The sequence below is a fragment of the Pipistrellus kuhlii genome, unplaced genomic scaffold (assembly GCF_014108245.1).
Source record: "Pipistrellus kuhlii isolate mPipKuh1 unplaced genomic scaffold, mPipKuh1.p scaffold_m20_p_20, whole genome shotgun sequence".
NCBI lineage: Eukaryota > Metazoa > Chordata > Mammalia > Chiroptera > Vespertilionidae > Pipistrellus > Pipistrellus kuhlii.
This window is the reverse complement of record NW_023425516.1, coordinates 14,157,716-14,175,042: the sequence shown is the minus strand read 5'-3', so window position 1 is coordinate 14,175,042 and position 17,327 is coordinate 14,157,716. Positions and strand designations below refer to the sequence as shown.

At 52.6% G+C, this 17,327-nt stretch overlaps 1 protein-coding gene across 1 annotated transcript; it reads right to left on the bottom strand.

The window, feature by feature from the left end:
• Positions 1-14,411: 14,411 nt before the first annotated feature.
• HCAR2 (hydroxycarboxylic acid receptor 2) lies at positions 14,412-15,620 on the bottom strand. Its single transcript, XM_036449413.2, has one exon. The coding sequence runs from the start codon at positions 15,568-15,570 to the stop codon at positions 14,452-14,454; it is 1,119 nt and encodes a 372-aa protein (XP_036305306.1). The 5' UTR covers positions 15,571-15,620; the 3' UTR covers positions 14,412-14,451.
• Between the last annotated feature and the right edge of the window lie 1,707 nt (positions 15,621-17,327).

The following is a 17,327-nucleotide window of genomic DNA, read 5'->3' as shown; positions in this document are numbered from 1 at the left end:
ATCTCTCCCTCTTTCTTCCTCTCTGAAATCAGTATACATACTAGAAGCCTGATGCACAAAATTCATACAAGAGCAGGCCTTCCTTCCCCTGGCTGCTGGCACCAGCTTCCCTCTGGCGCCTGGGACCGGGGCTTTGTCCAGAAGGATGTCCAGTCTAACTAGCATATTACCCTTTTATTATTGTAGATATAAAAAGATAAGCCAAATATCCTCAATGCCTGACCTCACACTTTTCACTGGCTCCCCGTTTCACTCGGCGTAAAAAAACCCAAGCTGTCGGCTGAGTCCCACGGGCCCCTTTGTTCAAATTAGAAACAGGATGCATTCTAAGAAGATGAATTATTAAAAAAGGCCCTTCTCTCGGTGGATCTCCATAAAGGTATTCCCTATGGAGGGTCCCGTTTTTTAAAAAGTACTGTGTTTAAAAGCTGGATCTGTTACAACTCTGTGCTACCTGCCAGTGGCTTAGGATGTCCAGCATGAGCCAGCCCCACCCGTCTCTGACCTCAGTGCCTACCGGCTCCCCCTGTCCCTGCCCAGCCTTCCCAACCAGCCCAACCACCATCGCCTCTCCCACCCCTTCACCACCAGCCTCCATCCCCGTGACTTGCTCTGACATTGACACTCACTTCCGTCGCAATACCACCCAAAGTTATCTTTGTTGACCTGTTTGTTGATTACCTCACTACTCATTTTGTCCCCAGTTCCTGGAACAGCATCTCACATAGTGGGCTCTTAACAAATATGTATGAGCTAGGCCAGTGGTCGGCAAACTCATTAGTCAACCGAGCCAAATAGCAGCAGGACAGCGGTTGACATTTCTTTTGAGAACCAATTTTTTTTTTAAAAACTTAAACTTCTTCTAACGCCACTTCTTCAGCATAGAGTTGCCCAGGCCGTAGTATTTTGTGGAAGAGCCACACTCGAGGGGCCAAAGAGCCGCGTGTGGCTCGCGAGCCGCGGTTTGCTGACCACAGAGCTAGGGGAATTTTGACCACGTGTTATCAGGGTGACCGTTTTTTCCTTGAATGTGTCACGATCCCATGAACCAGTGACGGCACCTCCTGACACACAGACAAAAGGGGAAGTGAGCAACACCGGCATAAGGACAGGCACTATATTTAATTTTCATGACTCATACGCATTTCATCATCTCTTGTTTTGAGTGAGGTGGCTAGAGTTCCGTGCCTTTGACTACTTGGAGGAGAGAATTGTGTTAGTAGGATATGCAGTCTTTTTTGCACGGCTCCTGGGGGGGGGGGGGGGGGGGGGCAGAGATCTGGAAGCTATGTTTATTTGTAAACACATTGGATCCCTCCCTCGGGCAGTTTTTGACACGTCTTTTTAAAAATATATATTTTATTGATTTTTTTACAGAGAGGAAGAGAGAGGGATAGAGAGTTAGAAACATGGATGAGAGAAAATCATCGATCAGCTGCCTCCTGCACACCCCCCACTGGGGCTGTGCCCACAACCAAGGTACATGCCTTTGACCGGAATCAAACCCGGGACCCTTCAGTCCGCAGGCCGACGCTCTATCCACTGAGCCAAACCGGTTTCAGCTTGACACGTCTTTGAGGAAGAGAGAAAGACTGATTTTTGGTGATCGTGTCTATCAGGTTGGGAGAAGCCAACTAAGCCTACAGAGGAGCTTGGGGTAACCAACAGGTTCCTTTTTGGTGAACGATGGTGTCATAGGGACCACAGGCCAGTGGTTACCTTTTACAGGCTTATGCTGCGGTATAATATTGTAATAATCCTCAAAATCTAGAACCTTCTAGGACCCCAGAAGGCTTAGCTCGTGCCCCTTCTCCAGATCCTACTCTCTCCAAAGGTCACCCCTTTTGTGACCTTTATCATCATAGATTATTACATTTCCATGGTTTTAGCCTTCTATAAATGGGCCGATCTAGAGTCTGAATTCACTATTCGACATTAAAAGGTTCATCTATGACTACTCAACTGGTCATCATTTAAAAAGCGATTAAATAAATAATGAGATTTTTTTTCTATTTAAATCAAACATAAATTTTGGAAACAACATAAACGTGGTCAGATTACATAAATAACATTAAAAATATGAATATAAATACTTAATAAAAGATTCATCTATGCTATTCTGTGTAGCAGCAGTTCATTTTAAAAAAAAAATATTTTGATTTTTTTAAAGAGAAGAAGGAAGAGGGATAGAGAGCTAGAAACATCGATGAGAGAGAATCATCGGCCAGCTGCCTCCTGCACACCCCCTACTGGGGATGTGCCCGCAACCAATGTACATGCCCTTGACCAGAATCGAACCCAGGACCTTTCAGTCCGCAGACCGACGCTCTACCACTGAGCCAAACCGGTTCCGGCCCATTCATTCTTTATACAATATTTACTCAGTATCCAAATTCCTTAAACTGCTTAAGAGAATCTCTCATTTGTCTGGCTGTGCATATGCGTATGAAGCATTAGGATATTCCTTGTATCAAAAGAGATGCGATGAGCCAGCAGGAATTGCATTATCACAAAACCAAGGCTGTCAACTCATTTTCCCCCAACGTTTTTTATAGACTTGGTTTCTGTTTAAGTCTCAAAAGGATGTATGACTCATAACTCATACTATATTTCATACCTCAAAAGGAGAAGTAGACGTTTACACAATTTCTTTTCCTCCTCCTCAGCTCGTAATGTCACAAGTCCTGGAGTTGATATTTTTGGTCACATGGAGCCAGAATATCTAGGAAAACTTTTCTCATCAAATGATATAAAAGCATATACTGGTGCTTCTCCCTTTTTTATTGATTGATTGACTTTTTTAAAAATATATATTTTATTGATTTTTCACAGAGAAGAAGAGAGAGGGATAGAGAGTTAGAAATTATCGATGATTAGAGAATCATCGATCAGCTGCCTCTTGCACATCCCCATGTGCCCGCAACCAATGTACATGCCCTTGACTGGAATTGAACCCGGGACCTTTCAGTCCACAACCCGATGCTTTATCCAGTGAGCCAAACCGGTTTCGGCAATTGACTTTAGAGAGGGGAGTGAAGAGAGAAACATCGGTTTGTTGCTCCACTTATTTTTGCATTCATTGGTTGCCTTTGTTTTGAAGGGAGGGAGAGAGGGAGTGAGAGAGAAACATCTATGTGAGAGAGACATATTGACTGTTTGCCAAATCTGACCCAATTGGAGGCTGGGGTACATGCCCCTGACTGGAATCGAACCTGAGACCCTCAGTCCACAGGCCGTCACTCTATCCACTGAGCCAAACCAGCTGGGGCCCAATCTTTGGTGCATTTTAATTATCCCCTTGAATCTATAGAAAAGCTAACGCAGTAACAGATTTCAAAGTGCATAAGAGTAACGGGAGGGACACACCTCAGAGAACAAGGTTCTATTCCTCTTTCCTCCTCTCCTTGCAGCGGCCCCCAGCAGCCCCCGCCCCCCGCCAGGAGGGAGGTGTCCTTCAGTCCTGCTCCCTGTCCTCTCCCTGCGGCCCTCAGAAAGTCAGCAGGAGTCTGTGTTTTGGTTTCTTCTTTTATTTCAGCCCATTTGCTCATTGTTTTGGAAATACCTCACATTCCAGGCGAGTCAAGTCTTCTGGAACAACAGCTCACCTCTTTCTAGACAGGACCAGGGACGATTAGCAGTTCCCAGTGGAGTGGAAAAACACCGCTGGGGAGAGGAGCCCCCTCCCAGGGCCCCGGGAGAGACTCCGAGGACCCGTCTCCGGTCACTGTCACCGGGGAGGCTCCCTGCCAGCACCTGCCTCCGCGAGCAGAGATAAAGGATCTGTCTCCCTCCCTCCACCCGCCCTGGAACAGGTTCTTACGGAGGCGGCTTAAGCCGTTTATTTTCATAGTTGACACATGACACAACGACTTACGACTTAACTGCCAAGAAACACAGGAAGGGCAAGACCCAATCCAGCCCTTCGAGGGCGAACCCCCACGTTAACCTCTACGTGTCCCTAAGAGCCCCCCCAGCCGGCGCCCCGCCCCCCCGGGACCTTCCTGCGTGGGCCGATCGGGAGCCGAGCGGGAGCCGCGGAGGCCGCCACGGCAGGGCTGCAGCCACGAAGAAGGGAGGGACGGGACAGGTGGGGAGAGAGCCCCCTCTCTCTGCGTCCTCTCCGTCACAGCCAGGGGCGCAGGGAAGTCACCCCGACTTTGAAAAGGGAGGCGCTCTCCTCCGCCACGGAGGACGGACGGACGGACACCCGCACAGGGACAGGTGGCGGCCTCTCGGGGGCCACGGGAAGCTCTCGCAGCCCCCGAGGAGCCACACGCCTCGTGGCGTGGCCAGTGGGCCATCTTGCCTGGAGCTCTCAGAGCCGACAAGCCTGTGATTGTGTCAGCATTGCGCCTACAGCAGGTCCTCCCTGTGTTTGCAACGCCTCGGCCGGCGGGCTGGGCACCGCAGGGCGGCTGCACCGGCTGCCTCGGGGTGTCTCCCTCTCACACACACTCTCCCTCTCACACACACTCCAGGCCTCACCCTGAGAATGAACTGCGATGGAGACTTCTGCGCTCTTAGCTGTTTATAAACCGAAAAGCCTTGCCTTCCTTTTCCAGAGCCTTAAAGTCCGGATCCATCAGGCGGCAAGTAATAGAAACCCCCACTGGCAGTGGTTGTGAGAAAAGAGGGCAGCCCTAACCGGTGTGGCTCAGTGGATAGGGCATCGGTCTGTAGACTGAAGGGTCCCAGGTTCGATTCGGTCAAGGGAATGTACCTTGGTTGCGGGCACATCCCCTGTGGGGAGTGTGCAGGAGGCAGCTGGTCGATGATTCTCTCTCATCGATGTTTCTAACTGTCCCTCTCTCTTCCTCTCTGTAAAAAATCAATAAAAAATGTTTTTAAAAAGGGCGTTTTCTTACGACACTGCGTAATCAGAAGCGACGTCGCGTAGTCCGAAGCACAGCCATCTCATTGCCAGAGCGTGCCTGCGAGCCCAGGTTCTCCCATCTCTCTGCTCGGCCATCCTTTCCTCTGCTGCCTCCTCACACTGTCCCACACATTACACCCTTAGGCAAACTTTTCCCAAGGTCCTTTTAAAAAATATATATATATTTAGGTGCCATTTACATGACATCAAATGAACCATTTAAAACAGTATTTTATTGATTTTTTACAGAGAGGAAGGGAAAGGGATAGAGAGCTAGGAACATCGATGAAAGAGAAACATCCATCAGCTGCCTCCTGCACAACCCCCACTGGGGATGTGCCTGCAACCAAGGTACATGCCTCTGACCGGAATCGAACCTGGGATCTGATTTCAGTCGGCAGGCTGACGCTCTATCCACTGAGCCAAACCGGTTTCAGCCAAACGAGCCATTTTTAAAGTGCGTAATTCAGAGGCATTTAGTCCATTCACAGTGTTTGTATTCAGTTCCAAACGGTGCCCTCACCCCAGTGGAGCCCCCATACTCACCCAGCAGTTACTCCCCGCTCCCTCTTCCCTGGTCCTTGGCCTAATCTGGTTTCTGTCTCTCGGGATTTACCTGTTCTGAACACTGCATGTCATTGGAATCGTGTGGCCATGTTGGCTTAGCGTCCTTTCCAGGTCCATCACTGTGGGGTGTGTCAACGCTTCATTTCTCTTTATAATATTCCATTGAATGGATCCCCCACATTTAAAAAAATGTATTTTAAAAAACTGATTTAGAGAGGAAGGAAGAGGGAGAGAGAGACAGAAACATCAATGATGAGAGAATCATGGATGGGCTGCCTCCTGCACGCCCCACACTGGGGATCGAGCCTGCAACCTGGGCAAGTGCCCTGACCGGGAATCGAATCGTGACCTCCTGGTTCATGGGTCCATGCTCAACCACTGAGCCACACCAGCCGGGTTCATCATTAATGCTTCTATCTCTCTCTCCCTCTCCCTTCCTCTCTGAAATCAATATATTGTATATATATATTTTCAAATGTGTGTTGGGAGGATATAGCATAATCCATTCCATCTTCCCCCTTTTCTTTAGATGGGCATTTGCTTTGTTACACACACGCACACACACACACACACACACACACACACACGGGCTCCCATAAACATCCTTATCCTTAACGAGTGGTCTTTTATTTCTTTGGGACAGATTCCCAGAAGTGGGATTAAAGAGTCCAAGGGCTTGTTTAGTTTCAGTGGTGACAGATGCTGCCAGATCGCCTCCCGCAGTGGCTGCGAGCTTCACATGTCGGAGCGTGCTCTCTCCTCCACCCGGCAGCGCCGGCTGCTCCGCCTGCTTCTGCGGGCGTCCGTCTCGGGGCCGCGGGGTGGGAGGTCCCTCAGCCTCTCCCCCCGGCCCTCTCTGGCCTCTGCCGAAGGGGAGGGTCTTGTTGTGTGTTTGCTGGTCGTTGGGTCGTGGCTGCCTATCGATGGTCTATTTATAGGCTGAGTCCATTTCCGCAGGGCTCGTTTGTCTTGCTCAGGTCAGTCCGCCAAAGCTCTTTCTACAGAGTCCGCTGGCCGGTGGCGGGGCCGCTCGGACAGTGATGGAGAGCACTGGCTCCGGGGCCGGCAGCCAAGGCTCGCTCAGAGCTCGGCCCCGGCCCCGCTGTGTGGCCTCGGCCGGTCCGTTCACCGCTTCTGCCTCCGTGGGCTCCCCTGTGGGTCGTCACCGTCACCCTCCTCCTGTCACCCCTGCTGCGCACTGTGTGCTCGGGACGCACCCTCGGTGCCCGGAGAGCACAGACCGCGGGGCCCGTCTCTCCACAGCGGCTGAGGCTGTTATTTATGCAGCAGATCTTTTCCCAGCTCCGCCATGGGAGCCGGCCTGATTTATGGCATCGTTTGTCACACTAAACGTTTAATGTTGACAGAGTCAAATATGTCCGTCTTTTCCTCCCCAGCTCCGGGTTCCCAGGCTGGGTTACATGATGAATGTCCTTCCTCTGATCGCCAGAGGCACAGTCCTGCCGCTAAGCGCTCGCTAGTCCCGACTGCTCGGTCCACTTCTCCTCTCCACCCAGTAAGATGAGAACTTTAGGACACTTTTTTATTTAAAAAAATTTTTTTTTAAATATATATTTTATTGATTTTTTACAGAGAGTAAAGGAGGGGGACAGAGAGCCAGAAACATCGATGAGAAAGAAACAAACATTGACCAGCTGCCTCCTGCACACCCCCTACTGGGATGTGCCCGCAACCAAAGTACATGCCCTTGACCGGAACTGAACCTGGGACTCTTCAGTCCACAGGCCGACGCTCTATCCACCGAGCCAAACCAGTTTCGGCTATACCATAGTTTTTGTTTTTTTTATCCACTCCCTGATACTGATGGGCAGTTGGGCTGTTTTCAGATCTTAGCTCTTTATAAATAATGCTGCTATGTGTCTGTCACAAGATAACCAATAAAATAAGTGGCAAAAAAAAAGTGAATTTTAGAGTATGTGAATTATACCTCAAATATATACCCGGAGCTTCAAAGGCTAGAAGGGCCCTAGCTGGTTTGCCTTGGTGGATAGAGCGTCGGCCTGCGAACTGAAGGGTCCTGGGTTCGATTCCGGTCAAGGGCATGGTTGTGGGCTCGTTCCCAGGGAAGGGTGTGCAGGAGGCAGCTGGTCAATGTTTCTCTCTCACCATTGACGTTTCTAACCCTCTCTCCCTCTCCCTTCCTCTCTGAAATCAATAAAAAATAGACATTTTTAAAAGCTGGCAGGGTCCCAGGTCCCTAAGCCTCTTTCTCCCACTCTGTGTCCCTGGCGCCCGGTGGGCGGTGTGGCAGAGCTCACGTCCCACCCAGGAATGTCTGGCTCCAAAGGTCACGCTCCCGCCTCTGCCACCACGCTGGTCTCCTGTCACCGGGCTGCGAGCGGCCACACGTGTTCGGACTTTATTCTGTTGATAATTAAAGGTTTTTGAGGTAAGAACGGAGACACAATTTTTGTTTTAGGAAGACAATTCTTAGGAGCTTACATGAACAATCTCTGTTAGAAGTAGTAACAGCTGATGAAATTATTGAGGAAGTTTTTTGGTTTTTTTTCTGGGTTGACTATACTAATTTAAGTAGTTTTGTTAAAATGTGTTTTTTTTTTGAGCCCTGGCTGGTGTGGCTCAGCTGGCTGGGCACCGTCCCATGCCCTGAAAGGTGCCGGTTCAATTCCCCATCAGGGCATGTGCACGGGTGGCAGACGTTTTCCCCAGGAAGGGGCGTGCAGGAGGCAGCCGATCTATGCTGCACTCTCACATTGATGTTTCTCTCTCTCCCCCTCTCCCTTCTTCTCTTTCTAAAAACAAATTTATTTATTTATTATTATTATTTTATCGATTTTGTACAGAGAGGAAGGGAGAGAGATAGAGAGCTAGAAACATCGATGAGAGAGAGTCATCGATCAGCTGCCTCCTGCACACCCCCCACTGGGATATGCCCACAACCAAGGTACATGCCCCTGACCGGAATCGAACCCGGGTCCCTTCAGTCCCCAAGCCAACACCCTATCCATTGAGCCAAACCGGTTTCGGCTCTAAAAACAAATTTAAATACACACACACACACACACACACACACACATATGTATATACATATTTACATATCTGATGACTGAATGTCAGTCTCTCTGGGAACCCTCTCATTCCATTTTTAAAAAAATAGGCACATCAGTGTGATGTTTCTCTCTCTCTCTGTCTCTCCCCATCCCTTCCACTCTCTAAAAATCAATGGAAAGATATCCTCGGTTGAGGATTTAAAAAAAAAAATTCAGTTTAATATTGGTCCTCACTTTCTCACGTGGTTTCTTATTAGAGCAAGGGTGGCTTTATCGAGAGGACGACATGTTAGAGAAAGCGTTTGCCTCACCTCTGCCTTGCGCTCCTCCTCCAGCCTATCGATAGGCAGTGGGTTTGGGGGAGATGGCTGACCTCCCTCGGTAACAGCTCCTCAAGCCGCACAGGTCCTGCCCCGACCAACTCGGTTCCACCAGCGAGACACAGGCTCGCCTCTGGTTTCCTGCTTCCCAGACACAGTCATTTCCATCCCCACTCAGAATGTCATTTATTTAATTTTATCCTTTGATTACAGTTGACACACATACATACCCACATACATTTTTTTAAAGGCACGTTAGCGAATCCTGAGGCTGGCTTCACCCCGAGCCCTCGGAGACGGGCAGAGAGGGAGCAGTTGGGCAATGTTTGCGGATGGAAAGCCAGCCCGCCCTGCCCGCCACTCTCCTCCTGGTCCTGAAGCCGCATTCCTCTGCTGTGCAGCACCGCGGGCCGCCTGCGCAATCCCGTCCGGATTACAGGCGATGCGTGGCTGTAGCTAAACACACACAGCTCTCCGCCGAGCTCTCTGGCCGCTGGCTGGCCGAGGTGGGCAGGGCGGGGCGCAGGCAGGGTCACAGCGTGAGTTATCGGGTTATTATTAATTAGTGATTGTATTGTTTCCCAGAGGAACAATGGTAAACGTACTTTAAAAAATAATCCTCACCCGACGATATTTTCCCACTGATTTTTAGAGAGAGTGGAAGGGAGAGGGAAAGACAGAGAGAAACATCGACGTGAGAGAAACAAACACATCGATGGGCTGCCTCCTGCATGAGCCCTGACCAGGGCCCGGGCTGGGGAGGAGCCTGCCACCGAGGTACTTGGCCCTTGACCAGAGTCGAACCCAGGACCCGTCAGTCCACAGGCAGACGCTCCACTGAGCCAAACTGGCCAGGACAGGAAACTTACTTTTGCCCCACTCTTCATAAGGAAGATGATCAGATACTATTAGTCTTCTTTTTAAAAAAAGAAAACTTTTTTTTTTTACTAGTAAGTAATCCTCACCCAATGATATTTTTTCCATTGATCTTTAGAGAGAGATCAATAATAAAAAATTTAAAAAATTAAAAAAATATATATATATAAACACACACACTGAGTGGCCAGATTTTTGTGATCTCTGAACGCATAATAATCTGCCCACTCAGTGTATATCCTATATAATAAAAGGCTAATATGCAAATTGTCCCCTCAACCAGGAGTTTGACCAGCAGGCAGGCCAGCCAACTGCCATTGGTCCATGTCCCCTCCTCCCTGGCCAAGCTGGCCGGACCCCATCCGTGCATGAATTCATGCACCGGGCCTCTAATACACACACACACACACACACACACACACACACACATAAATACTGAGTGGGCAGATCATTATGCGTTCAGAAATCATAATAATCTGGCCTCTCAGTGCATATATAATAGTTTTTAAAGTGTTGCAGACAAAGCTGAAGCCTCGCCTTCTATCCCATCCCCCTCCCTCCTCCAGGAATAATCTGTATCCTGTAGTTACTGTGCCTCCTTTTCAGCCATGACTTCTGTTCTATTGCGTATTGATACCTCCAAAATCACCATGGTATCTGGATGAGCACGTCTGAGTCACTCACATCAACGTTGCCATATTGCATGTGTCTTTCTGCACCTTGCTCTTTGCTCTGGGTGTGAGGCTCCAGACTCAGTCCTATTGACATAAGCTGACGTTCCCCATGGCTGCAGGATTGCACTGAGTGCCGGTATTACTGTGTGCCTAATCCCCTGCTGGCGGGCACGCAGGGTGTTTTCTGGTTTTCACTGCTGCAAACAACATTGCGATGAACACCCCTTGAGAGATGGTGGCTTTAAAAAAAAAAAAAAAAATTTATATATATATATATATATATATATATATATATATATATATATATATATATATAGTTGATTTTTAGAGAGAGGAAGGGAGAGGGATAGAGAGTTATAAACATGGATGAGAGAGAAACATCGATCAGCTGTCTCCTGCACACCTCCTACCTGGGATGTGCCCGCAACCAAGGTACATGCCCTTGACCGGAATCGAACCTGAAACCCTTCGGTCTGCAGGCCGACGCTCTATCCACTGAGCCAAACCGGTTAGGGCAAGATGGCAGCTTCTTTAGAAAGATAAGGAGAACCTTCCACAAGGAAGAGAGGGGCCATCGCCAGTTAGCGTTGCAGAAGGGAAACAATTATTCACGTGATCTCAGCCTGGGCCTGGGCGGTCTAATGGTTGGGCAGCCTGGGAAGTTCCAGAAATAGTGACCACCAGAGGGGTCAAGACAACCCCCCCCTTCTGTCAGTTCAGGTTGCCCATCCCTCACTTGGCCTTATTTCAGAAGTTTAAGGCGTTTGTACTCCTCGCACATCACTTACGGGTTGTCTGACATCAGGCAAAATGATTCCAACTCTGCAGGCCTCAGTTCTTCGTCTGTGAAATGGAAATAGCACTTTTCAATACCCTTTGAAGTTACCGAAAGGGCAAAATGAGGTCGTTTATGTAAATCAAACGATGGTGATGAATGGGGCATCTTTCGGCTGTGAGTCTCTCTTTGCATCGTGTGGCTTCACCAAAACCACAAACGGACCATCGCTGCCATGTGCCTGGCGAAGCGTCCCACAGTGAAGGGGGGAAAGAAGCCGCTGTGCCCCAGCCTGAGGGCATCGTGGGGCCACTCGCTCTCTCCCCTTCTCCTGGCTGTACTGGGAAGGTCACACTCTCCTCCCAGGACCCACTGAGGGCTGCAATCCACCCCCCGGTGGGGCTGGAATGCTGAGTGTATCAGCGTTTGTTAAGATCCCAGGAGTACTAGCCCTTTTTTTTAAAAAAATGTATTTTTTATTGGTTTTTACAGAGAAGAAGGGAGAAGGATAGAGAGCTAGAAACATCGATGAGAAATATCTATCAGCCCCCTACTGGGGAAAGAGCCTGCAACCAAGGTACATGCCCTTGACTGGAATCGAACCTGGGACCTTTCAGTCCGCAGGCCGACGCTCTATCCACTGAGCCAAATTGATTTTGGCTTGACCTTTTTCCTGGAGAGTGGTTTGAGTTCCCTCAGATTCTCTCCTCTGGGAATCTGGCCTGGGAGACACCGGGACAGAGGACAGAGTCCCGTTTCCGGCGAAGAGCCGGGTAGGAGGGTCGGGAGCTGGTCTCCTGCAGCCGCCCAGGCCTGGCTTCCCTCTCCCTCTGCTCTGTGAGAAGCGCCACCATCTCTCCCCTGTGCCGAACTTGGTTTCCGTTATTTGCATCCTTATGGACCTTGAGTTAAATGATGATAAAAAGGCATCTTCTTCCAGGCCAGGGTTGCTCAGTGGTTGAACATCAACCCGTGAACCAGGAGGTCCCCGTTCCATTCCGGTCAAGGGCACATGCCTGGATCACGGGCTCCATCCCCAATGGGGGTCATGCCAGAGGCAGCCCATCCGTGATTCTCTGTCATCATTGACATGTCTATCCCTCTCTCTCTGAAAATATATAAGAACAAATGTTTTGTTTTTAATATATTTTATTGACTTTTACAGAGAGGAAAAGAGAGGGATAGCAAGCTAGAAACGTCGATGAGAGAGAAACATCGACCAGCTGCCTCTTGCACACCCCCTACTGGGGATGTGCCTGCAACCAACGTACATGCCCTTGACCGGAATCGAACTCAGGACCTTTCAGTCCACAGGCCGATGCTCTGTCCACTGAGTCAAACAAGTTTCGGCAGAACAAATGTTTTTTAAAAAGTGAATGGAATGGCCCTAATTGGTTTGGCTCAGTGGATAGAGTGTCAGCCTGGGGACTGAAAAAATCTCAGGTTCAATTCCGGTCAAGGGCATGTACCTTGGTTGCGGGCACGTCCCCAATAGGGGGTGTGCAGGAGGCAGCTGATCCATGTTTCTCTCTCATTGATGTTTCAAACTCTCTATCCCTCTTCCCTTCCTCTTTGAAAGAAATTATATATATATATATATATAATTTTTTTTTTAAGTGAGCAGAATGAATGAGCAAATGCACCGTTGAGAACTGCTGGGAACAAGTTGGAACGGCTCTCCCCGCTGACTCACCCGCGGGAGGCGAGGGAGCCCTCCTCTCTCCCGGCTCCTCTCCTCTCTGCGGCTTCCTCTGCAGGCGCCTCTGCCTGAGACTTTCCCCCCCGGGAGCGGGTGGGAGAACCAGACCAGCAAAGTGCTCTGAAAGCACGCAGTCCGAGGGACATGGAGGCCGTTCGGCTGGGAGCCGGCACGTCTACGTTTCTTATCTGCATCCAGGTCAGGGCGTGAGCGCGAACCCGTCTTGCTAAAGAACCGTGAGAGCCAACCTGTCTGTCTTGCTACAGAACCGAGGAGGGACCGAAGCTGGAAGTGAAACTTGGACGGATCGCAGACTCAGACCGGACGGCTACCTTCCGTGGCCGCGGTGGAACCGAAACCAGCCCACGGGAGAGCCCTGTCTGCCCGCTTCTGCACAAACCCCAGGCCGGCCGGTGCCTTTTTTTAAATTTTAAGTTTTTTATTGACTTTGTTGGGAAAGAGGGAGGGGGGAGACATTGCTTAATACAATTATATAGGTTTGGGGTGCCTGATCCCTGTTTTTGAACACACACATACCAAGAGCGATTTTCACCCAAATCTAAACGCAAGGGCGAACTGCTCTGGCCACCATCCTCCCGGACGGAGTGTTTGTCTCTTGTGCCCTGGCCCGCCCGCCGGGCCCCGATGCCCATGGACTTCTGTCTCAGCGTCCTCGGCCCTCTCCCGTCACAGGATTCGGTATTTTTTTTTTCTACCGGGACACAGTTCACCGCCCACAAAGGTCCCCGCTTGGGCAAGCGGGCGGTCCCGTCTCTGTGAACTGTCACCCAGACACATGCAGCCCGGACCACGTCCCGTTTCCAAGCTTCCTGGAGGCGGCTCTCTCACCAGGACAGAGACACGAGCAAACGGCCGGAGGCGCCCCCCCGGCCTCCGAGGCCGGCCTCTCCCTTCTAATGACAAAAGCAAACGGAGGGGGAAGCCACTCTTCCCCTGAAGCCACTTTAACGAGTGCAAACAAGAGGGGGAGGATTCCTTGCGGGCAGGGACGCACGTGCCATTTCCTTCCCCTGGGTCACGCCGGCTCTCCCAGGGCCACCCCCTCTTACCGCCGCGGGGAGCTCGGGTGGTGACCACAGTTCCCCGTCTCTCTGTCGTGTCCGGTTCTGCCGGAGCTCGGCCGGAGGACGCATCGGTCCCGGGACCCCAGGTGCCCGAGGCCTTGGGAAACGGTGCCCCGGCTCCCGCCGGAACGCAGCTCCTCTCCGGTCCCTTCCTTCTCCTTCTCCCAGCCGGAGCCGGGAGCAGGCCGGGTCCCGGGGGCTGAGAACCATCCACGTCCCGGGCAGGCGAGGGGCAGACGCTCAGGAATCCCAGGTGCCGACGGGCAGGCGGGTGTCTCTGTGGCTCCCACTTTGCCGGGCAGGAACCCCGGGCGGTTTTGGCGTCCTCAGTCCTGCAGGTGTCCGGGAGGCAGCGGACGTGTCACTCTCCATTCCTCCGAGATCGCTGCTGCCCCTGCGCCTACACGGCTCCTCTCAGCCAGTCCTCCGGGCCCGGCCGGGCCAGGAGCCCGCCAGCCAGCCCGCCGGGCCTCCTGCCGTTCCTCCTCCGGGCACCGGCCACGCCCGGGTTCTCTCGGCGGCGATGACACGTCTCCCTCCTCTCAGCTCCTTAGCGAGAGGCCGCGGCTGTGGGATACGAGGGGGGGCTCCAGGGCTCCCCGGCCTCGGCCATCAGGGCGCCGGGCACGCTCCTGGACGCGCCCAGGTCCCCCGTGAGCTCCACGCTGGTGCTCCGGTTGTTGTCCGGCAGCGGCGGCCCCTCCGGCTTCTTCCTGCGGAGGCAGCGGCGGAGGAGGGCGGAGAAGAAGCCGGGGAAGGACGGGCTGGAGAAGTAGTACACGAGCGGGTCCAGCATGCTGTTCATGTAGGTGAAGCTGAGGGTGATGAAGAAGGCCAGGTCCACGGAGGCGTAGGCCCCGCAGTCGCCCTCGCCCGCGAGGCCGTTGGTGTACAGCAGCCAGAAGATGCGGATGCGCACGGCCACGCTGGGCAGGAAGCAGAGCACGAAGACCACGGCCACCACCAGGATGAAGGTGATGGCCCGCTGGATCTTGGCGTGCCGGTCCATCTGCCGCCGCCGCAGGCTCCACACGATGCGGGCCGTGCAGAAGAGGATGATGCCCAGGGGCACGAGGAACTCCAGCAGGAACATGGCGTCGTGCCAGCGGAAGGTGTAGCAGATGCTGAAGCTGCTGCACAGGTAGGCTTCGTCGTTCTTGACCAGCATGTCCCGGTAGAGCAGGTGCACCGTGAGGCCGATGGTGAGGGCCCACAGGAGGCAGGAGAGCACGGCCGCGGTGCGGTTGGAGATCTTGTTGAGGGCGTGGTGCGGGTGGACCACCCGGAAGTAGCGGTCCACGGCCACCACTGTGAGGAAGATGATGCTGCCCTGGCGGTTCATGGCCAGCATGAAGAGCATCAGCCGGCAGGGCACGTCCCCGAACTTCCAGTCCCACTTGCGCATGTAGTTGTCCATGAGGAAGGGCAGGCAGATGATGAGCAGGAAGTCGGCCACAGCCAGGTTGAAGAGGAACACCCGGCTGGACTTCCAGGGCTTGAGGTGGAAGCAGAAGATCCACAGGGCCAGCCCGTTGCCCAGGAGCCCGAACACGAACTCCAGCCCCAGCACGGGCGGCAGGACGTTGGCGATGAAGTCATCCCGGAACACACAGCAGTTCTTGCCGTGGATCGGCAGAAAGTTAGCCTCCGTGTGGGGGTGCGGATGCATGCGGGGCGGCGGGCGGGCGGGCGGGTGGGCGGGCGGCGGCCGCGGCGAGCGCTCACCTGGGCTGTGCACGGAGGTGTGTGCCCGTGTGTGGAGGACGGCTCCTCGCCGGCCGCCTTTATGTCACGTCGGGGTGTTGAAATAGATGACTGAATGGTTACCAGGAAACTACGAAATCGCAAACGCTAAAAAAAAAAAAAAAAAAAAAAAAGCCGGCAAGGCTGTTAGGCAACCCGCCGCCGTTTGCATAAATAAATAAGCAATGAAAATCCCCCGGGCAGACAGGAACTCACAAAAGGTTCTCCACGTACAGGATAGGTTTGGGCAAGCCACCTGTCGTGTGGGCAGTGACGGGGCCTCGGACGGGCATCCCTTTGCAAGCCCAGCGGCCGCCTGCTGCGGGCGGGAGGGTGACTCACCCTAACCCCAACCCCAACCTCAACCCCAACCCCAACCCTAACCCCAACCCCAACCCCAACCCCAACCCCAACCCCACCCCAACCCCAACCCCAACCCCAACCGAGGCGTTGGCTCACAGCGCCCGGCGATGATCGACCGACGGTGCCCAGCAGCCTGGTTTGCCAGAAGCCGGCAGCAGGGGACCAAACCCCCGCCTGCACCCGAGGGAGGGGCAGCAGGTGTGCGATGCGCACCTGAGTGAGGGGGCATCGCCTGTGTATGAGGACCCGGGACGTGGGCGTTAGGTCCCCGTGCCGTCTTCTCGGTCCAGGCGTGGGCTGGCTTCTCCAGAACGCCGCGGTGAATGTCTACTTTTGCAAAAGAAAAAAAAAAGGAAGAAGAAGAAGAAGCAACTTGGGAGCAGCATAGAGTTTCCTAAGACGGTGGGAGCCGCGCCAGGCGTGTGGACCAACCAGGCGAGGCTTTGGCTCGTGTCAGATTTTGATACGCTTCCCTGCCCCGGTGATTTATGTCTGGGTACGTGATCTTTTGAAAAACATGCCCGAGCTTTGCGGGTGAGAGCAGGCTGAGCGTCTCAGCCAAATCGAGCAGAAAGTGCAGAGAGTTCCTGTGTACCCCCCCGTCCCCACCCGGCCTCCCCCGCTTAGCGCGTGATATTTTAAAAGCCCCGCCTTTTGTTTTTATTTATTTTTGATAATTGAACTCGGAGTGACGGGACCTAAGAGGACTTTGCACCGTCTCTCGGCTCTTCGGCATAACTGGGCGTAAGGCCACGGAACACTTCTGCCCCATGACATTTGGGTCTGCCCGCGTCTTGCTTGGCTCCAAGTTTCTAAGTTGCTTCTACTTGGAGCTGGAAATAGGAAAGTTGCCCAGCCGGCGGTGGCTCAGGGGTTAAGCCTTGACCTGTGAACCAGGAGGTCACGGTTCGATTTCCAGTCAGAACACGTGCCCGGGGTGCAGGCTCGATCCCCGGGGTGGGGGCGTGCAGGAGGCGGCCGATCAATGATTCCCTCTCTCTCTCTCTGAAATTAAAAAAAAAAAAATAGGAGAGTTGTTCCTTCAGTTGCATGCCCACGTTCAGCAGTAGAGGTTGGTAGACTCTCAGTGGTAGATTAGTCAGGGCGATCTAATACTAGACTCCCAGGAACCAGACGCACTTGGTGAGGAAGAGGATGACAAAGGAGATGTTTGCGCCCACATTCCTGGGAGCTTCCAACGTGTCAGACCCCGCGCGCGGGGCCGGAGACACACTCTCTTGTCTTACCTCGCCTGCGGGCCGTAAGGTAGGGACTTGATTCAGGCTTCAACATGAGGGAAGCGAGGCTCAGAGAGGTTGG

Excerpts from the sequence above, each read along its gene's own strand:
- HCAR2 (XM_036449413.2), bottom strand. The coding sequence starts at position 15,570 with ATGCATCCGCACCCCCACACGGAGGCTAACTTTCTGCCGATCCACGGC.